At 54.0% G+C, this 25,151-nt stretch overlaps 8 protein-coding genes and 2 non-coding genes across 10 annotated transcripts; 3 read left to right on the top strand and 7 right to left on the bottom strand.

Annotated features, from left to right (window-relative positions):
- Nucleotides 1-868: 868 nt before the first annotated feature.
- On the bottom strand, nt 869-1,270 carry GLRG_09020 (endoribonuclease L-PSP; the record flags this gene model as incomplete). The annotated part of the gene is made up of 1 exon (XM_008099705.1): nt 869-1,270. One exon carries the CDS (start codon nt 1,268-1,270, stop codon nt 869-871), a length of 402 nt encoding a protein of 133 aa, XP_008097896.1.
- An 845-nt stretch (nt 1,271-2,115) lies between these two features.
- Nucleotides 2,116-3,740, bottom strand: GLRG_09019 (uncharacterized protein; the record flags this gene model as incomplete). Its single annotated transcript, XM_008099704.1, has 4 exons — nt 2,116-2,297; nt 2,352-3,155; nt 3,213-3,566; nt 3,620-3,740. The coding sequence occupies 4 exons, from the start codon at nt 3,738-3,740 to the stop codon at nt 2,116-2,118; spliced, it is 1,461 nt and encodes a 486-aa protein (XP_008097895.1).
- Nucleotides 3,741-5,664: 1,924 nt separating this feature from the next.
- Nucleotides 5,665-7,209, top strand: GLRG_09018 (dimethylaniline monooxygenase; the record flags this gene model as incomplete). Its single annotated transcript, XM_008099703.1, has 3 exons — nt 5,665-5,801; nt 5,852-6,413; nt 6,481-7,209. 3 exons carry the CDS (start codon nt 5,665-5,667, stop codon nt 7,207-7,209), a joined length of 1,428 nt encoding a protein of 475 aa, XP_008097894.1.
- A 4,725-nt stretch (nt 7,210-11,934) lies between these two features.
- On the top strand, nt 11,935-12,177 carry GLRG_09017 (uncharacterized protein; the record flags this gene model as incomplete). Its single annotated transcript, XM_008099702.1, has 1 exon — nt 11,935-12,177. One exon carries the CDS (start codon nt 11,935-11,937, stop codon nt 12,175-12,177), a length of 243 nt encoding a protein of 80 aa, XP_008097893.1.
- A 994-nt stretch (nt 12,178-13,171) lies between these two features.
- On the bottom strand, nt 13,172-14,002 carry GLRG_09016 (uncharacterized protein; the record flags this gene model as incomplete). Its single annotated transcript, XM_008099701.1, has 2 exons — nt 13,172-13,354; nt 13,433-14,002. 2 exons carry the CDS (start codon nt 14,000-14,002, stop codon nt 13,172-13,174), a joined length of 753 nt encoding a protein of 250 aa, XP_008097892.1.
- A 1,122-nt stretch (nt 14,003-15,124) lies between these two features.
- Nucleotides 15,125-16,524, bottom strand: GLRG_09015 (uncharacterized protein; the record flags this gene model as incomplete). Its single annotated transcript, XM_008099700.1, has 2 exons — nt 15,125-16,101; nt 16,152-16,524. The coding sequence occupies 2 exons, from the start codon at nt 16,522-16,524 to the stop codon at nt 15,125-15,127; spliced, it is 1,350 nt and encodes a 449-aa protein (XP_008097891.1).
- Nucleotides 16,525-17,143: 619 nt separating this feature from the next.
- Nucleotides 17,144-18,933, bottom strand: GLRG_09014 (sugar porter family MFS transporter; the record flags this gene model as incomplete). Its single annotated transcript, XM_008099699.1, has 2 exons — nt 17,144-18,244; nt 18,331-18,933. 2 exons carry the CDS (start codon nt 18,931-18,933, stop codon nt 17,144-17,146), a joined length of 1,704 nt encoding a protein of 567 aa, XP_008097890.1.
- A 3,578-nt stretch (nt 18,934-22,511) lies between these two features.
- GLRG_09013 (uncharacterized protein) lies at nt 22,512-23,862 on the top strand (the record flags this gene model as incomplete). Its single annotated transcript, XM_008099698.1, has 4 exons — nt 22,512-22,718; nt 22,789-22,823; nt 22,886-23,207; nt 23,278-23,862. The coding sequence occupies 4 exons, from the start codon at nt 22,512-22,514 to the stop codon at nt 23,860-23,862; spliced, it is 1,149 nt and encodes a 382-aa protein (XP_008097889.1).
- A 117-nt stretch (nt 23,863-23,979) lies between these two features.
- GLRG_13221 lies at nt 23,980-24,051 on the bottom strand. Its single transcript has one exon. It is a non-coding gene; the product is annotated as a tRNA-Ala (tRNA).
- A 7-nt stretch (nt 24,052-24,058) lies between these two features.
- Nucleotides 24,059-24,156, bottom strand: GLRG_13220. Its single transcript has one exon. It is a non-coding gene; the product is annotated as a tRNA-Val (tRNA).
- Nucleotides 24,157-25,151: the final 995 nt, after the last annotated feature.

The following is a 25,151-nucleotide window of genomic DNA, read 5'->3' as shown; positions in this document are numbered from 1 at the left end:
CTTTCATGCGGGGCAAGAAACAGCCCGTCATTCTTATCTAAGTTGTAGAGCAATGCCCTTCCGACTGATGTGGTAATCAATATGATAACAATCACCATCGAACCAATAGGTTAAGTGGATATTGCAGACCGAGATGGGCGGGGTTATCAACTGAGACTTTGTCCCTCAAAGGGGGCAATTGATAGGCAATTGATAAGCTGAGCATTGCAGAGCGGTCTCGGAACAGAATATTTTGGGGCGGTGCATGAAGCTTCCCCGCGCCCTCCAGCCCTCAATGACTTGCAGCCTGGATCTGATTAGTTGCATCAATTACAGCAGTTCCAGGTCATCACAAAGAGGTGGGGAGATGAGACACTCTCTCTATGAGCTAGCTGGTTCGACTCTAATTGAGCTATCCTAATTGGGTAATGATTTTGACCACTGGCGCGGGCTCCAACGTTGAACTGCGCATAACCAATCGCATGGGAAAATATGATGCAGTAGAATGTTATTACTCTTACGAGATGTTAAGCTATCATGATGAAAATGGGGGGTTCTATCGGAGTCGTGAAAATATCAGAATTTACAAGATGAGAAATACCACGGCATAATCCTCAAGACATTTTTGTGACGCGGACCTGCTGCGTATCTACACAACTGGGGATATGTAGGCCATAGCCATGCTCGTATTTTCCAGAAACTCTCTCGCACTTGACAAAACTATCCAACTGACTCTGCTTTCTCCAGAAACTGCCGCGTAGGAAAAGAAGTGCGATATTACGTACAACTTGCAGAGAGGCGCATGTCAAGGGCAACTTAATACGACTCCTGTTAACTTTCAGCCAATTGTCCATTGCGATGCCTCTATAAGCACATGGCGGCCTGTCCTTCAGGCAGGTAGCAACGCCTCAGCCTCAATCTCAATCTTCATGCCTTCCAGCGCAAGCTTTCCAATCTGGACACATGTCCAGATAGGACGGTGATTAGGGAACAGCTTTTTGAACTGGGTAGTCATGATATTGAAGCTTGCTTCCATGTCGGTGTGGTAGGAGCGGATTGCGTAAATGTTGTCAAAAGATAACTCAGAGTCAACGGCCTGGAGGGCCTTCAGAGTGTTGTCAAACGCAAGTTCGATTTGCTTCTCGATGTCGGAAGTGATGCCGCCCTTTTCATCCCAGCCGCCCTGGCCCGAAGTGCGAACTATGCTGCCGATCTTGACAGCTTGGGAGTAGTGGTATTGCTCGGCATTGATCTCGGTGCCGGGATAATTGAAGAACTGAGCGGAAGACATGATTGCGGATTATTTGAGGTCTCGGTTTTCGACTTGTATGCCTGGGAAATGCGTGGAGACGAGTTTGAGAAGGATCGCGTCATGAGCCGGTGGCTAGGTCTATCACTTATTTACATCAAGTTGGCTACAAGCGACAGTCACGTCACTCTACAAGCTCCGTGCGGGGATATGACCTCTCTGAAGCGAGTATCCTGGTTGTTATCTGTGGCTGTAAGACATCGGCCTGGATTGATTTGTTGGTATCTTATGCAGTGTGGTCTCAATCGGGCCTTGTTGAACCATCTGAATATGTGCAGTGTCATGTCGTACACGTCCAAGTGGCCCATCGTGTTGCCCAAGTTGGTATAGCGGCCTGCAAGAGAACAGGAGAACTCAGCTTGGCCGCGTCATGCAAAACGCAGAAAAGGGAAAGATAGATGTCAGGAGAAAAGCAAATCTAGGTGAGGTCGAGGCACGAAAAAGAAATATTATCTACCGTGCCAACGATACCATGATTGAAAGAGAAATTTGATTGATGACTACTAACATTCATTGACCCCAAAAGTGTTCCTCACGAGGGGTTACGGATTCGCTCAGGTCAAGCGGTTCGCTCCTAGTAAGTCACAGCTGTGCAGTTCCTATCCACTCAGCCTCAACAGACTTTCCAAGTATACAAGAGAAGTTGTTTCGAGGCACCGCAGCAGTATTACAATCCCCACAGCTATCACGGGCGTACTCAACGTAGAAGTATTGCCTTAATAAACAGTGGACTCATCGAGCTTATCTTAATTACCTGCAACCATATGCAGTATCTAACTCGAAGTACGCAAGGGTAATCTTGACACATATGTACAGTCTGATCGACATTACATCTTTGCATCTCTTCCGAGGCCGGTCTGGCCGATTGCAAACTCCTTCCTCTCATCTGCAGATAATCTAGTATCGGCAATCTCTCCCGTTTGCGATTGCTCTTCCACGGTCGCTAGCTTGTCTTCCTCGACCGGGACATGATCTCTGACAACGAGCCAGGTAGGGTAAACGGACAGAACTGCATTGAGTTAGTGACATCTTCCATCGGCAGTCAGATATCGAATAGACTTACCCAAAAGAATCGTGTTGACAGCCAGCGGTACTCGCCCCCCCTTCCACTTCTGGGTGTTCAAGCCGAAGGAAATGGCCTGGGAAAAGCTCTCCTGGCCTCGCAAGACGCCCGAAAAGCGCGCGAGCTCCGAGATGTTGTCAGTCTTGGTAGCCAGGAGGTAATATAGCCAGTTCTGGAGTGCCTGGCGGGCAAAGTCCCAGAGTAAAAGCACAAAGAAACCCTCCACGAAGCCTTTATCCTCCCAGTCATACGCAGGGGGGTTGCGGGTGTACTTTTCCTGGATGACCCATCCGTAGATCCAGGCGATGATGTGCCACACAATGACGTAGTAGAAGCCGTAGTTGATGCGCTTTTTAACACTCAGCTTCTTATGGTCAAGAAGCATGCTAATGATCTGCGACGAGAGAAGGGTGCCGAAATTGCTGACGAAACCGATGAGAGCGCGAGCTCGGACACCGAAGTAGTATGACTGGAAGTTCCCACTGTATTGGTTGAAATAGGCAGCCCAGAAGATTGGCAGAAGAAGAAGGACATCCTTTCTCTTAGAGACGCGGAGCAGCTCCTGGAACTCAGCCTTGAAAGACTTCTCTGCCTTGATGATGACCTTGCTGCCATCGGATCGTTGGACCTTCTCGGGAGGTGAAAGGGCAAGGGCAAGAGGGATACTCAGACATTGCAATGCAATGAAGACCAGGTAGGTCTGGGATCCGACCTTGCCCTTTGCTTTCGCGGCGGCATTGTTGTTGAGTGCCAGGACGATAGCACCGCCAACAAGAGGACCACCGGTTCTGAACCAGAGCCAGACTGTTGTATGTGGTCAGTCCCTAGTCGAAATTTTGATCGTTCTAACAATTGACTTACTATTCATATACTTGCCGCGCTTCGATGGCTCCGGGTAACCCAGTGCAACAGCACCCTCAGACGCCCAGAACAGGCCGGCGGAGATGCCACAAGCGACCGCCCCAACCAGCACGAACCACACGTTGCCGAAGCGGTTGTTGGTGTAGAGACCAGCCGAGTAAAGGGGGTAGCCAACGGCGCCCAGCAAAAGTGTCCACGAGAGTCCGATGCGGTTCGCGATGGGTCCACCAAACAGGCAGAGGAAGCCCATGAGACCGAAGACAAGCGCATTGGCGGCATTGACAAGGAAAGGCTCCTGGGCACCACCTGCGCCAAGTGCGTTCATCGCATTCCAAAGACCAGGCGCCATAAAGCCTGATGTTGTGTTAGTTGCTGTGTGGGACCTAAGCGCCTGGGATACAACATACCGACTCCTCCAATGACGAAGGCATTGAACAGGGTGCTGTGATACCACACACGCTTTACAGGCGCGTCTGAGGCCGTATCTTGGACCTCCGCCGGCGCAGACTTGTGTGCTTCTTCGGCCATGGTTGCCAATGGTCAATTCGAAGACAGATGCCTAGCTCTAGCGGGGGTATTACAAGACGAACTCAATTCAAGCTATATAACTCTCTTTCCTTCGGCTTGCACCGTCACAACAACCGTCAATAAGCTACCCCAGCGCCACAAAATTCTCTCGAAGTTTTCTCCATGGGATGAACTCCTCATTCTCCGATCAAATGACGAATACGATAGTGCAACGTTGAATCCACCTCGTCAGCGAGAAGCTTGCGGCCTATTCGGCAGCCGACGATGAGGATCCACTGAACAGCCGATGGGATGCCGACCATCGGCCGTTTTCCGACGGGAAACTAACCGCAAGGAAGCTAGTCGTTGCATGGGTTTTAGAGCACCATGGTGGATTAGTGATAAATATCACACATAGGAACAGCGGTTAAGTTTAAAGCTTCGAGATGAAAATGTCAGTATGATATAGAATTCACCCGTATGGACAAAACAGTTGATGTAATCGTGATATAAAGAAACAGAGAAGGGTTTGTAGCTTGCAGCTCGCTAGTTTTAGCGACTAAGTGAGTAGAAGGGGCAGAATTATTATTATAGGATAACTAGGGCCCCTAGTACGTAAGGACAGCAGACACATGAGGAACGGTCCTTTTTCAATTACGTAGGGGACGAACACACAGGACGTATGGAATAGTGGGTAGGCTATGAGAAAACCACTTTAATTTAACAACGGGGTGAAGTAGGGCATCCCAATTCATCGTAGACGCTTTCGTGGTTAGCGAAAACTCGCGGCCGATGGCTCAGTTGACTTCGCAGCCATACTCCATAGGCCCCTGTTGTCAGGCGTTAGCTATTATGTGGCACCGGAGGTAGTAAACGGCTGGAAAAAGAAAGAGATAAAAGATCAACATTAACTTGAACGTCGAGCGGATTCGGATGTGGATTACCCTTGAGAATAAGGTAGGTCTCCCAGTCAGTGATGCCACACCGAGGTAGTGCGAGCGTCCAGCTTCCCGGAAGTCCTGGAGGTTGCTCAATGGAAAAAGTACTCTGTTCGTCAGCGAAACCCATCCAAGATGGCCCCTAACATACCTCCCGGTGCCTGCAGATCACATTTACTTACACTCAGAGAGGTTATGGCGGTTAAGTAGAAGCAGGCCAAGTACTGTATGCACCCCACCAATTATGGTTCTTAGAGAACGGCGACGCACCTGCCACGGGTACGGTAAGTCAGATACCGGATCGCGAGGGTGCAAGTGGCGCTCCGAAACATTCCTATCAGACCTAATACGGGTACAGAGTGTGCGCGTGGTGATGAGATATGTAAGAAGATAAATTATAATGGTTGCTTTTTCTATCAAGACCTATCTTATATTCACTGAATCTGTATCATCTACGCGGAGACAATCTTTGATGACCCGGGCAAAGTATTGACTCCGGAAAGGGCTCGCGTCTGGCCCCTGTGACGCCATCGGCAGAAAGGATCGCGCAAAGGTTATCGGCGAACATGTATCTCGGCAGCGTAGCTTGGTGTTGACGCCGGTATTTGATAGGTACAGTCGAATCGTCCGGTTAGGGTACCGTTCTTCTAGAGGTTGGAACCATTGGAAGCTCTGCATCATGCAAGTGTTTCAGCGCTACTGGTATCTTGGCGGCATCGCTCCATTACTGGAGCGGTTTTGCGAAGCCCAAGGCATAACTAGGGATATCATTGCGAGATCCTTAGCATTTTCAGTATAATATAGACACTGATAAGCGCGTTGCGGTGGGACTGCCGATAGCTCTGCCGTCTCCAGCGTTTTCAAGCACGTCATATGCAGTATCGATTCGTCACCAAGACCTGATGTATATATGCCTCCCATTTTGACGAGATATGAGGAGAGTGTCTCAGGAGCCAATCAAGCTACTAACTAAGTTCTGTCGGGCTACCTTTTTCCCGAAGCGCATCATGGCCCCTCGATACTCCAGCGTTGCCATCGTTGGCGCAGGGCCATCTGGCATTTCCGCTGTCAAGGCACTCAGCGAAGAAAAGGCATTCGATAGGATACAGTTGTTCGACAGAAGGCACCGTGTTGGCGGCACATGGTAAACGAAACGGTCTGGGGATCGGGAATATCGCTCACGAGAATTCACAGGATATACGACGAGGAGCCGGAGCCTTTCTCGACCTCCTCCAGTCAGCCTGACCGAGAAATACCAGAAAAGCTCCCACGGTCACTGCCACCCGCATCGGAGAACATCACCGCCAGAACCGGCCTCTATCCTTCCTTGGACAGCAATGTCGGCTCCCAGGTCATGGCTTTCACCTACAAGCCGTTCCCTCCTGTGAACTCGGCGACGTCCATCAGCCGCTTCGGCAGGGGGAACCCCACGCATCCTCACGCAGCGGTGGCGGGATACCTCGAGGAGATCGCGGAGCCGTTTTCGCACCTGTTCACTTTCGACACCCACGTCGAACGTGTCGAAAAGGCGGGGAAGAAATGGCGGCTGACCCTGAGGAAGACCCAGCACTATCTGAAACATGAGAAGAGAGACTACTGGTGGCAGGACACGTTCGATGCAGTTGTCGTTGCTACTGGTCACTACGGGGTGCCTTATGTGCCCAGCATCCCGGGGCTGGAGGAGACATTTGCTGCGTTGCCCCAGCGATTCGAGCACTCCAAGGCGTACAGGTCCCCTGAGGACTATGTGAACAAGGTTGGGCAGCCCTATTCCGAAGATTACCGTAGTCAGTGGCGGGATACTTGTTGACAGCATCAACCAGAAAGTTGTGGTGGTTGGCGGAAACGTCTCGGCCTCCGATACCGTCTCCGAGATCCATAACATCGTCTCCGACCCTCTTTACGTCTCGCAACGGGGCTATAATGAGATCTTGAAAGACGCGTGGGAGCTCCCGAACGTGGTCCGGAAGCCTCAGATCACTCGGATATCCGTGGGGCCGGACAACCTCGTCAAAGTGAGCTTTTCGGACGGTACGGAGGCCGGCGGCATTGAAAAGGTCCACTTCGGCACAGGCTACCGACTATCGTACCCGTTCCTGCGTCCGGACCCCGTCACGCCCAGCGGACGTCTCGCCGGGTTCTACCAGCACATCTTCAACGTCGCGGACCCCTCGCTCGCAGTTGTCGGGCAGGTGAAGGCGGCCATCTCGTTCCGGGTCTACGAGTACCAGGCGGTCGCGGTGGCGCGGTACTTCGCCAACCGGGGCGGGGGGCTGCCCTCGCCTCGGGAGCAAGACGAATGGGAGGTGAAGCGTTTGCGGTACAAGGGGCCCACGTCCGAGTTTCACGAGATCAAGCCGGACTTCAAGGAGTATTTCGATTTCTTGTGCCGAGTCGCGGGCAAGCCGGCGCCGGGCACAGACGCGTACGAACTGCCCGCGTGGCAGGACGAGTGGGCGGTGCTCGGTTTCGGCGTGTTGGCGCTGAAGCAGAAGTGGTGGGGGGAACTAAAGGAAAAGGGACAGAAGACATCAATTAAGGCCAAGCTATGATCAACAGATCCGGATGAAAAGACGATGTTGTAGAGTCTAGACCTGAGAAGTGAGTTTTCATTAAAGATCGTTGATGGGCTTGGGCCTTGGATGGAGCACGCCCCGACGTGTCACGGCCGGCATGGCCAAGTGGAGAACGATACATGAGAAGACCTCCAGTCACAAACGGTTCATCACGAGTAGAAAAAGCTGGAAGGAAGGCTGTTTCTCGACTGCATTTTCTTTTGTCTTGGGAGGAGCGGGGGCATTGTTACGATGGTATCGAGCACGACAAACCATACGGTATGTAGTTGGAAACATGCCTAACCAGCCCTTTGATAAATTTCTCCCATTTTCTTACTTAACTCCAATGCTCAGCATTTTATCTCCTTGTCCTACCCAGGTCGGTAGGCTGCTACGTCTCGGTGGGACTGCTCGAGCGGACTAACGCACTATTCACGATGGTTAATTCAGAATATAAATTGCCAAGACAGTGATCACTCTTTCTGACTTCATCTCATTTCTTATAGAAGAGAATTTCATCGCTGACCGAGTCCCGAGCTGTAGAGATGCTATGAGTGACATCAAATATTGATAGTGTGCTCATCAACTTTCGTCTAAAAGAGACCGTGTCGGTTTCTACAGGTGATCAATTGATTGATGCACAAAGCTTGCGAAGTTGGTGCGAAGTTAAAAGAATATATAGATGACTAGCGACTTTATAATGAGGCCTATAATGACAAGCTGCCTGAAAAGCTTAGAGCTCAATAGACTGACACCCGTCAATCACCAACACACTTAGCTATGTCGTTATGAGATACACCCGTTTTTACCTTTGGGGCATCCGCTGGTGCCATTCCCACAACTCCCAACCAGACCATCAATCCCCAAATGCTCAGGTGAAGCTGCATTCTTACAAGTGCGGCTATTCCAAGTGGTCGATTACAGCTTATAACAATAATCCCAGAGCTACTCTTGTTCAACCAGCTTAACCTGGAATACCTCCCTGGTTCCCTTGACTGTCAACCAGAATGGATCTGGAGACATTGCGTTCAACAAGAAGGGATCTCGTGTTCTTGATAATCCTGGAGTCTCGGGAGGTGTTATTGATAGCTGTATCTATAACAACGTGGAAACTGTTGTGGACTGTGGGCTAGCAGTTCAACCTACGATTTGATGGGGCATCCACTAACAGCGGATTTCCAATTGATATCTAGTCGTTCTTGTACCACGTTCTCCTTCAACTTACAACGGAAACTTTTTGCTGTATAACGAAGATGAAAGTCTGGCCGTGGTGGCTGCCGCCGGTCAGGAAAACGAGTCCAATGCTTAGCATGACTCTCATGACATCAGAAGGAGTGCATGTGGCTCTGTTTTCATACGCACAGTTATCAAGTCGTTGACGTGTATAAACGGCGTTGCGATGCAACCTGAGGATTCAAACGAGAACCAAGTTGCCACGTTCAACGCATACACCAGGTTTGGTTTACCCGATACATGGCGGCTGCCATTGCGTTGACGGGCCTTTCCCAGGAGGAGAACAATCGGGTTCTTCAAGACTTAGTGTGTCGTATGGATAAGTACATGAGTTTTACAAGCAGATCTGTGTTGAGGACAAAGGAGTTCCCCAAAAGGGACGAGAATGGCATGAGGAAATTGGATGATAGCTTCGCGGACCAGGTTGAAAAGGGCGTTGAAGGTAAGCTTGCCTCCCTGGCCTCAGAATAGTTGTATTCGTTCACCAAAAAGGTTTTGGGAACTGACTTCTGTGCTTTGATTCCACTATACCAAGCCTCGAAGGCTTCGACTTTAATAGTCCTATAATTATTGTATATAATCATCCTTCTCCATTTTCTGCCCCGCCGCTAGTGCCTACAAAATTAACGTTATCTCCTGTCCTCGCCTTCGCCTGGAGCGCAAGCTTACGCTTTTAGCCCCCCAGATCATCATCCTTTCTTACCCCAGAGTTCATGGTATTCCGTTTACGGAAAGAATACCTCCTCAGGGCAGAAAGGCCAAGCCGATGTCGATGACCCCTATTCGCCAGCTGTGACGAGCCCCTTCATTGTTGGATGGCCCTTCACTAACACTAGTCGCAACCACAGACCCGCCCCGCCGCCCCCTCTTGACTACGGTATATGGAGCACGGCCGCTCGGGCCGGTTAACCGTCGAGTTCTATGCCGAAGACTAGCAAGAATCGAGAGGGGGGTCACAAGAAGGGCATGAGGGGCGATAAGAGACACGGTTCCGTCATTAGTTCCAATGGCGGGTTCAATATGGTCTACGCGGGGGCTTCATTTGACATCTGATCGGGAAAATATAATATGCCTGTAGACATGGACTTATGTGTGTGCCTGTGAGACCGTACGACACAATGGTAAATACAGGTAACACCAATAAGTATCCAGGTGTTTGGTCTTTTTTTTTATATATCTTGAACTGTTTTGCATACTCCGAATCGCTCTTTCGGTATTGTACGTGAATTTCCATATGGCACAGCTTGATCCCTTGTTGAGGGCGTGCTTCATATAACCAGGCCCGACATCGACCGCCCGCCCTCGCAGGGGCATTTCATTGCTTGATAAGCCGCTTTCATATGTCGTGTTCAAGGGGCTTCATCCTCTGTACCCAGATATGCGAAACTGGAAGAAAAGACATCGGCCGAGTCAGGCTTACGGTCTCACTGTCTTTCCAACAAGAGTCGCTAGCAAGTTAGTTCAGATATGCGTGGTCCAGCAACGATGAACCCCGGCGGGTGACAATCCGTCCGAAACCTTGGTTGAGGTCCCGTCGCTGTGCCACAGAAACCGCGGTGGCCGGGCCTGTCGACCGGTTCTTGAATCAGTCTGCCCAATTCCCTCAGCGATCCCCTCCGGACACCGAGCTCTGAGCATTCGTGCGTGGGAAAACGAGGGTTCCCGGACCCGCGGGTTCATCAATCGGCTGCTTTCGGGGCCAGCGACGCTCCACCAACACGTGGCAGCCCGAACCCCGACGGCCCGCTTCAGGGCTTTGCGGCCGGCGTAGATCCCCTGTGGTGGCGGTGGTGGGAGGGACGCCATCGCTTTCGTCCTTACGAGGGATGGCCAGGGTATGTGGGTTCGGGGACTCGAATGGACAGTCTTCTAGGTCAATCAGCAAAGGCGCGGCGGTCGTTGTATGTAACTATATAAAACGATGGAGTCGAACAAGACAACAAATTTCGCAACATGAACAGATTCCCGTCGTCAAGTGTGTCGGCATCGTAGCGATCCCCCCCCCTCCGATCTTCCAGGTACCGAGGCGGCCAGACTTGTGGCCGTAGCTTGCTGCATCGAGCATATTTCCCAAAAGTCAACAGCAGACGATGCGTTATGCCATCTACCATCAGCTGCTTGACTTCCTAGAAACGGTCGGGTCTTCTTTAATCTCCCAGTTGGGCCGGCCATTGGTGCGAAGGGAGACTTTCACATGCGTCGCTCTCGACAGCCCACCCCTGTATACGAATACATGACTTACCCACGTCGCATGCTTCCCCCACCGATCCGTCAACGGCAACGCAAGCCAAGCGAATCAGACTGATCGAGCAGGGTCCCAAGGGAGCCAGGGAGTGATCCAAGACCTGGGCTCGGCTCTTGGGAGGGTCACTCATGGCAGTCCTGGGACTTGGGGAAACGGGTAAGTTAGGACAGAATCGGGGCGCGAGGGGCCAGTCGGAGACGATGATCCTCGGGCTGCCGGCTCCACCCCGGGAAGTCCTCTAGCTCTCATTAGGCAGTTCTCACGGTAAAGACGGGGTTCCATAAAAGTCAGGCCACCTTGGACGGCCGGTCTCCATCCATTCTCGAATCGTCTCTCTCCTTTTTCCGGGGGCACCGTTTTTTTATTGTTATTATTTTAGCCCACGACTAGACATGCCGGGCTGTGTGTGTGGCCTTGTGACATTTTGCTACTCACATTGTAGGTAGAGCCGAGAGTTGACTGGTGGCCATGTTGGTTCAGCTTCCATGCAAGAGACACGAGGATGAGCGGGTGCGTGCCCCCCCCCCTCACCTCATAATCCGCTTGCGGAGCACATGATGGCTGGCTGTGCAGGTAGAGAGAGGAAACACGCAACTCGGTGATGCTCATTTGTGACAGACCGCTGCCCAAACTCTACTTGGAACCAACCCGTCCACGCCCGAGGGTGAGCGTGTCTCTCGGAGAATGTGCCCACTCTGCCGCCGAGCCGTTGTCGGTGGAGGTAAGGTAATCCGCCCTGGGCGAGGTTCCCAAAAGGGTCATTCAGGTATAATCCCCGGGTTCCTCCTGTGTTGATTATTTCTACCCGTGTTGGTCCCGGCTTGTCCATCACTTCTTTTCCCTCTTTTCCCTTCCACAACATGCTTTCCTTTTCGGCTTTTTGTTTCTCGCCGTCCCGACACACGTCTCTTTTCCTTCTCTTTTTTGTGACAGACTAGGCCGAATAGACTTTGAGCGCTCGTAGTCGCAGCAACTCACCGGTCCAAGGTAAGCCGCCGTAGACCTTAACCCCCCTCCCCTCGGGTTCTCATTCGGGCCAAGATATCCCTGCCGCGTCCGCGCACTCGCTGACCGGGCCAGCGCGCCTCCAGATAAGATCCCTTTACATGCCAAAGTAGAACGATCACCGAGGCGAGAAGAACTTGGAAACAAAAAAAAAAAAAAAAAAAAAAAAAGTTCGTAATCAGAAATCTATAACGAGCTCAAAGACCAATACCCGGGATCAACAGCAAACAACCGACGCAATGGTCCTCATCACGCGCGCCATCTCCATCACCAACTTCGTCGTCGCCTCCTCCGCCCTCGGCTTCCAGGTTTTCGTCCTGTACCCCTGGCACGAGCAGCTCTCCCACGACTTTGATGAGCTCAAGAAGGAGCACCTCCGCGTCCTCGACTACGTCAAGGGTGTCGACGCCGGTCTGAGGAAGGGACAGGGCGGCGCGCCCAAGGGAGAGTCGCTCTTGGAGCGTCTCGGCTACAAATCATAGATCCGTTGCCGCCCTCGGTGGCCTGTTGTTAATTGGGATCTCCCTCTTTTTGGGTGGAGGGGGGACTCGAACTTGCTCAGGATCGGTCTGTCTTGTCCACCCCCGTCCTTCATTTTTGGTCCGACATTCGTGAGATGAGAGAATAAAAGAGCTTAATATACCCCATAATGTGCCGCAGCATCGCCTCCATGTCGCATGCTTGTGCTCGGTCCCTCAGCTCCTGACGTGTTACCCACCATAAGGCCCGTCGCAGAGCTCATCCATTCTCGAGCCATGCCGCCCTCGAGATGATCCGTGTAGAGCCTGAGGTCGGCGGCGTGGCCTACGACGGAGAGTAGCTGGTAGACGAAGCAATTCAAGACGTTGATGGGGGGGACTCCATATGACCATCTGTGATCGCTGGCCACAACTTGGTTCTCGACAGTCATAGCCTGCCTCTGACACTGAGCCAACGAAACGCGGGTGCATGCAATATTACGTAGAGAGAGAGAGAGAGGGAGAGAGAGAGAGAGAGACAGAGAGAGAGAGAGAGAGAAAGAGAGAGTAACCCGCTTCACCCCTGCCAGATTACAGGCCCGGAGTCGGATCCGGACCGGACGCAGCGATATCGGCCGTCTTTCTCAACATTCATCACTGCATCCCGGATGAAGGCATCTGGCTTGGCTCATTTTTATCTCATTGAAAAATAGCACATCGCATCCTCGGTTCCTTCGCCGAGGTCACTGGCATCAGCCGTATAGGGTATCGCGAATTCCAAGTGCCCAATCGCTCGCCACTCGTCGTATCAAGCCGCCTCGCTCTTAGTCACGCCATTCCGTCCCCTTTTTTAACTTTTACAAAAGCCATTTGTTTCGCCTTCTAGCGTGCATCAGATTCGGCTTAATCCACCCCCCCCCGGCGATTCCGATGCCACTTTTTGATGCCTGTACCGAGAACCCCTCGGTTTCGTACGGCTGCACTCATCATAAGGTCGTCGTCGTGAGAATAGTCCCGCTCAGAGGTAGCTCTCCTGGCAGGCGGGCCAGGTGCCGATCCAGGCGACGAGGAAGATGAGCAGCCACATGATGAGCCAAGTGGCCTGGCCGCCGGAGGTGCCGAGGCCGACGAAGCTTCCGACAAGGAGCGCGGTGTGGATGAAGGCAGCCGCCAGCAGGAAGAGGTCAAAGTGCAGTCGTCCCTGGAAAGTGAGGACACAGTCAGCGTGAAACTCTGAATTTCATGCTCAGTCCCCCCGTCCTCGTTAGAGTTCACTCACCACCATGACTCCGAGAACCTTGCGGCGGCCCTCGGCCTGGCCGATCACGGCGAGGCACCAAGCGATGAAGAGGAATCCGATGGCGCCGAGGATGACACCCAGGACGGCGCCGAGGACCCGGCCGTGGGCGATGTCGCCGACGACGCCTATGACGGACATGGCGGTGCGGGCGCCGAGGGTGATGTACATGCACACGCGGCGGAAGAGGACGGCCTTGTCGGCGGTGTTGAGGCTGTAGGCCTCCCACGAGAAGGACCAGCAGCCGCGCATGTTGGGACACGCGCGGTCCTTGAGGCTGCCGCCCCGGGACTGTTCGCCGGCGGCGGCAGCAGCGGCGGTGGCGGCGCCCTGTTGACCGCCGTGATTCATGGCCTGGTATCCGAGGGCGGCGCGGTGACTTCCGAGAATGGGCGCGGTGCTGTCGTCGTCGCTGTCGGAAGAAGAGAAGGCGGAGGAGAAGGAACCCGTGTCATTGGCTCGAGAGAGGCTGCTGGTCGCGCCGAAGTTGAGCAGGCCGCGGTCGGTGCCTGGGACGGGGGGCATCATGAGCTGCGAGGGAGGAGGCGCCATGATGGGGGTTCCTCTTTATATTGCCGGGCTCGTCCGACAAGCGAGATGGAACTCTTGGTGTTTGTTCCTTTCGTGGGGTCTTGCGGTAAAGGGGGGGGGCGGGGGCGGAGGATTGTGGACCTGGTTGTTGGTGGGAAGGGGATCGTGGGTTTCACGAAACGACAGGGGAGGCTTGCCGGTCTCACCCACGAAGATGGTAAGAGTTTTGCAGATGTTTTCGATTTCGATTTTTATTCTTGTATTTCGTGTGGTTCTCGTCTTCATCTGGTTGGAGTAGGTAGCCCTGGTCGTCTGCTTAAAGGGGCGGGCGCAGCAGCTTGACTTGACCAGCTGCTCCCGCTGTTCTGGATAACTTGGCAATGTCCTCACGACTGAGCTGTGTGGTGGGTTGGGAGTCTTGACCCTTGTTGTTGTGTAGTCCGAATAGTGACGATACGTGTTGAGATTGACCGGGCATCAAAGGACCTTCTTGCAGGGGCCAAGAACCAGTGGGTGTCAACTGTGAAGTGATTTATAAATGTTCACAAAGACTGTTGTGGGATACCAGGACGATCACAGAACGAGACAAAGATCCGCCACTCTATCTTGATATCTGTCAGGGCTTTGATATACTCTGTTTGTTCCTCTGTCGGTGTCCAACCTCTGGTATGAATCTCTTCATTGCCAATTCCGGCAGCAATACAGACCCTTGGGGTGCTTTGATTTCAGGAGGGTGACAGACCCGCCTTGCCCGGTTGATACCGATCAGCCCTGTCCAGTGTGTGTGGAGATGCTCGTAGACCTACACCCGGGTCGTCGGATGCTATGGCGTCTTGGCGTCTTGGTAAGTAATTAAGCTGTTCAATTGAGACATGTGCACAAGGTCATGATATATAGGCCGCATGCTACATATCCATATAACGTATAAAGGTCCGGGCAGCCGAGTTGCAGGGACGGGGACTACTCCATATGACCCCTAGGGCCATGACATATAACATCAGGGGAGAAAAAGAAGAAGAAGAAATGAGAAGGTGGCGAAGCTACGAATGCTATGATACAAAGGGATGTCCGTTCCCTTAGGAGCCGTCAATCCTCCAAACGAGGTCAAGTCCTCAACTCCTCAAACCACGATGGCACTGGTACTCAGGTCCAAAGCTTCTGTCTCAGATCCTCCGAGATTGCTTGCTTGTTGCTCGTCGATTCAACAACCACAATGGCCCCCGTTCCCCGCTCGAAGACTGCCGCGCAGTGCCGGCCCTCGTTCTTCCGGACCGCGGTCCGGAGCTCGCCGAGCACGGTCACCAGCTTCCGCAACGTCTCCTGGTTCGTGGCCTCCCATCCGGCGAACTGGGCCGCCGCGTCTGTGATCTTCCTGCTGCCGAACTTGCCCTCCGCGTGCCGACCGACGATGAGCCAGGGCGTCCTGCCAAACCAGAGCTGCGGCATGAACTGGCCGATGGTCTTGTTCTGGGTCGCCGACTTGATTTCAGCGGCGGTCGACTGGTCCATCACCCGCGCCCCGACGTAGACCGTCTCGATCTGCACGTCCCGCGGCGGTGGGCTCTTGGTCTCGCCTCGCTGGGCACACTGGACCGACAGCTTCTCCATGCGCGGTAGCAAAGCATCCAAGGGGGCGGGCTTTCCGCTGTCTGGGTCGTAGCTGGCATCCACCTCGAACTGCACCGCGCAGCTCAAGGCTCCGAGGGAGTATCGTAGGGTACGGTGGTGGCCCAAACTTTTCTCCAGGCCGGCGGGGAACTTGGCTGAGGCCTCTTCAAAGTTCCTGCCCCAGCCGGTGCTCGGCGACCCGTTGATGATTACGCTGGTGAGCTTCTCGCAGCGCTCGACGATCAGGGTGTTGCGCACCAAGTGCAGGTTGAGCCGGAAGTCCTCCCGGGACCGGCCGAGGCAAAAGTTGAACAGCTTCCGAAGGCTGTTACGGTTCGTGACGATGTCGATTTCATTGAAGGACGCGTCTGGGTTCATGAAAGCCGCTGCTCGGAACATGGCCTCGAATGGGTGCTGGGGTAGCAGGTTGGTGTTCTGGTCGATGAAGTAAGTTCCCTTGTCGGGCGGGAGGGTCAACGGTAGGCTCAAATCCTGCCAGATGGCCGCGAACCCTGTTCATGGTCAGTTTCGACCAGCAAGGCTAGAGGGCGAAGCGGCATACCGGGGACTCGAATCGTGAGCCGTCTTCCTCCTTGCCAGTTATAGCTGCACACGAGCTGGCAGCCGGCCTCGCTGCTGACTGCGGTCGTCGAAGGCACGATGGCCGACTGGACGATGGTATACACAGGCTTCACTGGCTTTCGGATCTGCTTCCACAGCCAAGCTCGATTTGATGCGTTGGCAGGCGAAGATCGTCCAGTAGTCTTAACAGCCTGGACGACGTTACCTGATGTCTCGGTGATCGACAGCGAAGTGTTTGTGCTGGAGGGCGCGCAGCAGGAGGCGCGTCCGTTGTGGGCTCGATTCTTGTCAGTTTGATGCTGCGCCAGCGCTGCATCCGACTTGAAGCGGCGACCGCAAGGGCAGGGAATCATCGTGGCGTGGGGTTTTTCAACAGTGTAAAAACGATGGTTATTGACATGAAGGCAGTTTTGGTGACTAGTATCAGTTTGAGTTGATGGATAGTGATGTGTTGATGAGTAGAAGAGATTTCCAAGGCCTTGAAAAGGTAAACAAACAACAAGTGAGAACTGAAAGGAAGGAACGTTCTTCTTTCAGGATCAGCCCGTCTCTAGATGTCGGCCAGCTTGAAGACAGCCAACCGTTGGCTTATTGTTGTTAAGACGGCCAACGATTGGTGCCAACAATAACTGCAGAGCGGGGTGACATGAGGAGATTCTCTCCCACCATTTATTGGTCTTGCATCGAATATGGTTGGTCGAGAAGATCCAAGCCTATCCAACCAGTGAGAATATGAATTGTGACCGGGATAGCTGCTATGTCTTGCACCAACAAGGACTGGTCCGGACTGTTTGTGAAGCCAAAAGGGCAGGTTTTGATTGACGCTCGAATCACAAAACTACTATAGACAATACTGGCACACGAGATGACTATGTAATAGCCGGCCAAGAAAGAACACACACTGCCATCAAATCGTATTATACCAAGTCCCTCTTTCCTCACCAAAACGCCGTGTGCGTCAATCCTATACTTCTATGCCGAAGCCGTCTTTTCGATCTCACTGACGCCGACTTCAGACCCCTTCTCGGAGAGCCTGTCGTTCTGGTGTGTCCTATGGGTCAGCCCGGCAACCTCGGTCTTGCTGAACTTCCTCGCCGGGATGCCTTGCTCGAACAGCACCTCGAGCTCGCCGTAGGTGCGGCCTCTGGGCTCCGGCAGGCGGAACCAGGTCCAGACGAAGCAGATGGCGCAGCTGACGGCCCAGAACAGGCCGCTCTTGGCGCCCCAGTTCCACGCCGAGGGGTTGAGCATCAGGGGCGTCAGGATGTTGGTCGTGATGCCGGTGATGTTGTACAGGTTGCGCGCCAGCACCACCGTCTTGGTCCTGAGCCGCGTCGAGCTGAGCTCGGACACGAGGGAGTAGCAGACGGGGCCGACAGTGCAGTCGTAGAAGAAGGTGTAGACGAGGAGCAGGCTGCCAATGGCCCACTGCGCCGCCACGTTCTCCCTGCCGGCGAAGGAGACGAGGCCGATGGTGGCGAGCACAACGCACATGATGGCCTGTCCCGTGAGGTACAGCGTCCGGCGGCCAAAGTGCTGCATCAGGAACCACGAGAAGACGGTGCCGATGGCGCCGATGGCGTACTGGCCCAGAGACATGCTGAACGAGTTGGCCTTGTCCATGCCGGCCTGCTGGTAGAAATACGTCGAGTACCCCATGAAGGTCGAGCCGCAGAGCGTCTGGATCGCCCAGACGCAGCAGACAATCTCGGTGCGGCGAAGGTCGATGCCCCGGAAGCAGTCCGTGTACTTCATGCCGCTCTGCGCCGCCTTCTCGAGCGCGTTGGTGTGGACCATCATCGAGACTGTCTCGTCCGCGTTGAAGTCGGGCTGCGCGTTGCGGCTGGTGAGGCGGAGCAGGGACGCCTTGGCCTCTTCGAGGCGCTCCTTGCGGACGAGCCACCAGGGGGACTCGGGGGCCACCAAGATGCCGATGATGAGCGGGACGGGCCACATCCACTGCAGCGCAAAGGGGATCTTGAAGCCCCATTCGTCGGTGCGCTGGATCATGGCGCGGAGGACGCCGCTGGCGATCAGCTGGCCCATGACCCAGCAGAGGTTCACGTAGGTCGTCTGCGGCGCGGGTTTACTTCGTCAGCCAGCGTACACCAACAGGTTGTTTGACTCCGAGGCGGCGGCGGTGGGTGGATGTATCTTACCAGGTACGCGCGTAGATGCGTCGGGCAGACCTCGGAGGCGTAGGTCACGGTCAAGGTCTGGAATATCCCCCACGGGATCCCTATCAGGATTTCGCCCACCAGAAGCTGGACGAGCGTCTCCGAGAAGAAGATGATGAAGATGAAGGCGGTGACGGCAATGAGGCCGCCGACCATGGTCTTGCGGTAACCGAAGCGGTCGGCGATGAGGCCGTTGAGGAAGAGGCCGGTGATCTCGCCGACGAGGGCGCCGTTGCTGAGGCCGGCCTGCCAGGCGGCCGTCAGCTCGTAGGAGCCGTTGGGCTGGCGCTCGCCGAACTTGCGCTGGAAGACATCGTAGGCGAAGAGGTTGCCAATGAGGGTCTTGTCGAAGCCCTCCATGACGACGGCGGTGCTGAAGAAGAGCGACCAGAAGATGGCCTTGGGGTACAACCGGATGGACTGCATGAGGCCCATGCCGAGCTCAGCCTCGGTCGCCTTGGCGGCCTCGGAGGCGACCTCGGCGGCGCTGGAGTCGCCGCCGGACAGGTTACGGGTCACCACGGGGTCGGTGGTGACGGCCATCGCCGGCGCCGCCTTGGGCGTGGACGAGCCGAAGAGCACCATGGCTGCGGGTCGATGTTGGGTTTGTCCGGAGGACGGGATGATATCGGGATGGAATGGTGGGGTTGATGGGACGAGTGTCGCGAAAGAGACGGACCCGAGCTCGGCCTTGGAACGGTTCAAGCTGGTAGAATGGGGATGCTGCAAAGGAAGTGGCGATGCGCTCGACCCTTGTCCAAGGTCGAAGAGCACGATCCGGTAAGTCTGCTCAAGTTACTGCAAGCGATGCTGCTACTTCTGCTGAGATGAAGTCAAGTCGATACGGGATACCCAGTCATCTTATATCCTCCTCCCGTTTGTGTCTCAACCGACTTGATGCCTCGCGCCAAGCGATGATGTTGATGCTCCCTTCACGAGGACCAAGGTAGTCAGCCGTCAGAGCAAAAAAAGCGGCCTCTCACTGGCTCGCTGAAATCCAATCCAGTAGTGTCGGAACGAGGGTGTAAGATGTTGACCTCATGGACCACACTCGTGGGTTTCAGTCGCTCGAATTCAAGAAAAGGATGCAAGAATCCCCCAAAGGAGTCAAGTCGAAAAAGAAAACACCGCCCTAGCCCGCTCTCAGTCGTCCGGACCCAAGGACACGCTGTGCTCCACCTTCTTCTCCACGACCCATCAGCTCGCTGCGGGGAAGCCTGCGTCGAAGAATGGATTGTCTGGGGTCGATGTCGCAGTGTGGGAGGACGTAGGTATGTGTTGGTGTGTAATGGTACTTGGGATGAGATGATACCGAGGCGGGTGAGGTGTCTCTTACAGTGTACGGATACTACCTGTCATATGGGAGGGGGCAAATATCGGGCAAATATCAGGCCATCGGGAAAAGGGGCGAGGAAGAAGAAGAAACCGGCATCCCATAACAACTCACCCAGTCTCAGCACAAGCATTCGCTTCCTTAGGCGAGGAGCCCCCCCGGAAGAGATGCCCAAATGAAAAACTTAAACATTGAGATCAACACCAACGAAGCCTAGCTGTATACCGGAGTCCCCGCGGGTATCCCTGCGCCATGTGGCGTAGAAGCAGACCGGAACCAAGACAAACATGCGCACTGAAAGGGGCTTTACCCTGGTCGATACACCTCCCGGGAAGTGCCTTGCGAAGCTGCCCAGGCCCCCGGATCCATGGCGGTCGAATCACAGCGAAGAGAATTCTCGGCGATTCCACCATCGCTGGTTGCAGCGAAGGTTTCCGCGAGAGTTCCCAGCCATGGTTGGGCCAATGGGGGTTTGGGATTTTGCCCCCCCCCCCATATGTAGCTAAACTAAACTAGCTCGTTCAGTAGAAACCTGGGGGGGACGACTGTCACTCGTGAATGTGGGTGTTCTGGGGTTGGCGTTGATCGCTCTGTTCTCTGCTTGTCTCCTCTCCCCTCTCCCCGCAGTTGGGAGCTGGAATGACATACCAGACGGCTGCCTTTTCTTAGCATCTGCCAGAACCAGCCTAGCCTAGGGAGAGACTCGTGACATCTGGAGAACGGTGCGGAACTCGACGCCGTGATCGATGACGCTAGAATTACAGCGATTGGTCCCCATCCTCGGACAGCGTTGGGAAGTTCGCCGGTCCACGAGCGAGGTTTGGCGAGCGAGCTGAGCTGACTGACGGGTAGAAGCCTAAGATATGGTCCAGGACCAAGTTCCAGATGGGTGAGTCCCAGAGCACCAGGCCGATCACGCGCAGCCCGATGATGCTAGGCGAGCGTGAAGTAGACAGCAACGCCTAGGTTGCGATAGTATTACTAGGAACTTCGCAGAGCATCCCTATAGATAGAGACTCACAGGTCGTTCAAACTGAGTATATTAATCTCTCAAAGGAAGCCTCTGTCTGATAACAAGCTCGTGGGGGCGTGGGGGATGTGACGAGAGCCGGCTGCGACCCTCACCCCCGAAAAGACCACCCCTTTTCCCATTGCCATGTTTTCGTCACTGCTTCTCGCCGACCTGGATCTTCCCCGCAACCTCTATTCTCATTCTCCTAGATACGGGACCTAGCTACCCAGCCACCACCCACCCTACTGCGGAACCTAAACCGACTTTTCTCTCCGTCTGCTGCCGTCTCCTTCGGGGCTGTCCATGTGACTACGAAAACCTGGGCGGATACTAATAAGTGTTATTTCTGTGACGCCATGTGCCACCAGCCTGTTTCTCCTTTACAGCCGCGATAGTGCACTTCTATCAGCCGCTCAGATCGAGTGGCTTGCGGAACGGGAGATGCAGCAACGGATCATATGTGTCGAAGCCAGCGAAGTCGCGGGGTCAAGGTAGGAACGGACTGGACCCACGCTGCCGACATCCAGCTGCCGGTTCTCGAGTTGCCTTCCGCCATCTACAGCCGCCCTCCGGTAGAGCACCGGAGCCGCCACTTCGAATCGGTTTGCAGCCCATTGCCCGACGTCAAGGGCAGGAAGCGGTAGTATCAACCAAAGCCTCTTCTTGTGATGCTTTCATTCTAGAACCCTTCTCACCTGAAAGTGATGTGCAGGTCCTTCTGATCTACCGCATGATGATGGCTACAGATACATGGATCATTGTGCCACACTTCAGGACAGATGCCGACAATGAAAAGGACCGCGAGGCAACGGCTTTCAAATTGAAGCAACGTCATTGCCCCCTTCAATGTCAAGACAGTATGTTCTGTAGAATATGGATTCAATTAATAACGGTCTATCTCTGCACAGTAATAACAACCAAGCCAGCTTCTTGATGGCATTTCTTTCCCTTTTTCTCTACTTTTTCCTATCTTTCAGTTCCTCTACTTACACTGCTCGCTGTCTAGGGAATAGATAAAGACCAGTATGGAATTGAAAAATCTTTAATGTTTCGCCTCGGATATATATACAAGAAAGCAGCCATGCCGGCTTCGCCTACCATTCTACGCCAGACAAATATTTCACGGGCACAGCCTTTACTATCTCAAACTGTTCGTATTCGTGTTCACCCTCACCTGGCTACGGAAACGGCGATGAAGCCGACGCTTTTCCCTATCGGTGCGAAAACTGGGTCTCGGCTTATTTCTTGGAAGAACCAATAAGTGGCAGAACCACAATAGTCTGATACAACACACTTTACCAATAACCAACAGGAACTGAGACCCAGGAGAAATCTACGGGGTCTTTCCAGACGCTATTGTGTGCGTTAGCCGGACCAGATCTGTGGAAGCGAGCGGGTAGATGGTGACGGGTCATCTCGCAGCAGCCGGTGATAAGCCCCCATTCAGCGGTGTTAACAAATGAAAAAGCAGCTCATCGGTTCAGGGCGCCCACAAGCTTACAGGGGGGTGAGCGCATTCGTATTCGGATCTATCGATAATCAAAGGCCTTATCACGTATTCGTTTTGGTGCTCTGTGAACTCTAGAGTAGAAGGACAATGGGCTTGGCTGTAAGTCGGAGGATGTTGATCTCGAAAGTTGCTATAAGAAGGGTAGTTCGTGATGGGTGATGGAGGGAAACCAGTCCAACAATAATACTGTGTTTGACTCACTTCTCTCTGTTGTCCTTTCCATCGCGAGCGCTCCATCCAGTGCCACAAGTTCCTTTAACATTTCCATTGCATTCGAACTTCGAACACTACCAAGTCTGTCCGCCACGATGGTTGCAACGGTTCCCGAGGAGGGGCAGATGCTCTTGGCCCGAGACGCCACGTTCGAGAAGATCCTCCACAAGGACACAACGAAGACTGTTGGCATGTCGGCGATGCTGAAAAAGGATCACGAGGCACAAAAGGCGGCCACAGACGAGTACTTCAGGCATTGGGACAACAAGAGCGCACAGAAGGAGACGAAGGAAGACCGAGAGGTAAGTGGAAAGCGTCTCTGGAGTGCAGTCATGTTACTTTGTTGAATACTGAACCCCTCCGTCGTTACAGGCTCGGACAGCAGACTATGCTTCCCTCACCAGGCAGTAAGTAATATCTAGAATGCTTCCTAAAATGGGCGTGTCAAAACTAAGCATACGAGAAACAGATACTACAACCTCGCGACCGACTTTTACGAATATGGCTTCGGCCAAAGTTTCCACTTCTGTCGTTCAGCGGCCGGCGAGTGTTTCAAGCAGGGCATCGCGAGACACGAACACTACCTGGCCCATGTGATCGATATCAAGAAGGATATGAAGGTGTTGGACGTTGGGTGCGGTGTTGGCGGGCCTGCTCGCGAGATCGCCAGCTTCACTGGTGCCTATGTCACTGGTATCACCATCAACGAGTACCAGGTGGAGCGGGCGACACGATATGCCGTCAAGGCGAAGATGGACAAGCAGGTCCAGTTTGTACAGGCCGACTTCATGGTACGTTTTGTGCACGCCATATAGTCCATGTTTGACGGGCCCCTCGCTAATAGCAGACATGTATTACCAGAACATACCCTTTGAGGACGACACCTTCGACGCCATCTACGCCATAGAGGCCACCGTCCACGCCCCATCCCTTGAAGCCGTTTACTCCGAGATCTTCCGCGTCCTCAAGCCCGGCGGCGTCTTCGGCGTCTACGAATGGGTCATGACGGACAAGTACGACGACGGCGACCTCCACATGCGCAAGATCCGCATCGACATCGAGCAGGGCGACGGGATAGCCAACATGGTCAAGGCCGCGGAGGCGCTGCGCGCGTTCGGCGCCGCCGGCTTCGACATGATCCGGCACGAGGACATGGCCGAGCGTCCGGACCCGAGCCCCTGGTACTGGCCTCTCGACGCCGGAAGCTGGAGACACGCGCAGACGCTGGGCGATCTGATGTACACGTTCCGTATGACTGGTCTCGGACGCTTAGCGACGCGCGGGTTTCTCAGTGTCATGGAGACGCTGGGGGTCGCGCCGCCCGGCATGACCAAGATGTCGGATAGCTTGTGTATTGCCGCCGATGCATTGGTTCAGGGCGGTAAAGAGAAGATCTTTACGCCAATGTACCTTATGGTCGGACGAAAGCCGGCAAAGAAGGAATGAGAATGGCCGTAAATGGATAGTTCTACACGGCATTCAGAAGGCATTGTCGTCGCCAAGGCATAGAAAGAAAGATATTCCAACAGCAAACCAGCAAATCTTCCAGTTGACGCAAAAAGATGGACGATCAGGGAATCGAACCCTGGACCTACCGCATGCTAAGCGGTCATTATACCACTAAACCAATCGCCCACGAGGATGATCTAGCCCGGACTTGAACCGGAGACCTTCAGTGTGCTCAGGTCGAGTCGCCTCGAACTGTTAGACTGACGTGATAACCAACTACACCACCAGACCATTTGTATTGTTGAAGAGCAGGCTGGAGAATGTAAAATATGAATCGAGTGTCTCATGGACTGGTGGGAAGAACGAGTCGTGTAGCGAGGGGGCGGAGCCCTCCCTGGTGGGCCGGGCCTATTCGGGATGGCGGCGGCGGTCTGGCCCGGTCAAGTGGGCCGGAGTAATGCCCCAGTGGTGGCAGACGGGCTTGGCCGATTAGGCTGAGTTGAAATGGCCACAGCTCGAAATGTCTTTCGATGCGGGTGTCGAGGACTTTATTCGAACTGCCTTCTTGAACAAAGCATCTGTTGGATCTTACAGCGTTCGGGATCTGTTCGGCGCAGAGGTGCGAGTCTCACCCGTGGGACTTGCACTAGGAAGAGGAACTGGCAAAGCAAAAATAGCGCGTGCTCATCAGTCCTAGTCAGCCAGAGTGATACATGGCAACACTGCATTTCATTTAGCTAATGCTTTTCTGCTTCATTGTTGATAGGATAGGGTCCCTTGGCCATAAATCATCATTCATGGATCAGGAATCTCAGGCGCCTGTGACCGGCATTGAGCCTACAATCCATGTTCGAAGGAGTGCCGGGGATATGCAGAAACCCCATGAGCTTATTTGCAGCAGCCAACCACCCATAGACCATCTCCGCCTCCCTTTGTCAGCCAAGTGTGCTCTCCACGCAGCGTCACTCCATTTTCAGAACTAGAATGCTCGTCCGCATCTTGAAAAGCCCTCTCACAAGTAGCCAGATATCCTGCAACTGAACCAGCCGCCCACGCGGATCGTCCTCCATCCTTGCCGCTCCACGTTTACGCCAAGAACCGACTAGCGACGGGACGCGCTGCGTTCAGTGGTGGAAACCTGCCGGTCCGGATCGCAGGAGGCCACGGAGGACCGTAATAGGCAAGGGAGCAGATATCACTTTCTGGTCAGGTGTGGGGGACGCGGCCAAGAGACGCAGCTTGCTGATGGAACACATCTGGGCCCAGGACCCCGAACCCGGCAATCC

Source organism: Colletotrichum graminicola (genome assembly GCF_000149035.1).
Source record: "Colletotrichum graminicola M1.001 genomic scaffold supercont1.44, whole genome shotgun sequence".
NCBI lineage: Eukaryota > Fungi > Ascomycota > Sordariomycetes > Glomerellales > Glomerellaceae > Colletotrichum > Colletotrichum graminicola.
This window is presented reverse-complemented; position numbering and strand designations above follow the sequence as displayed.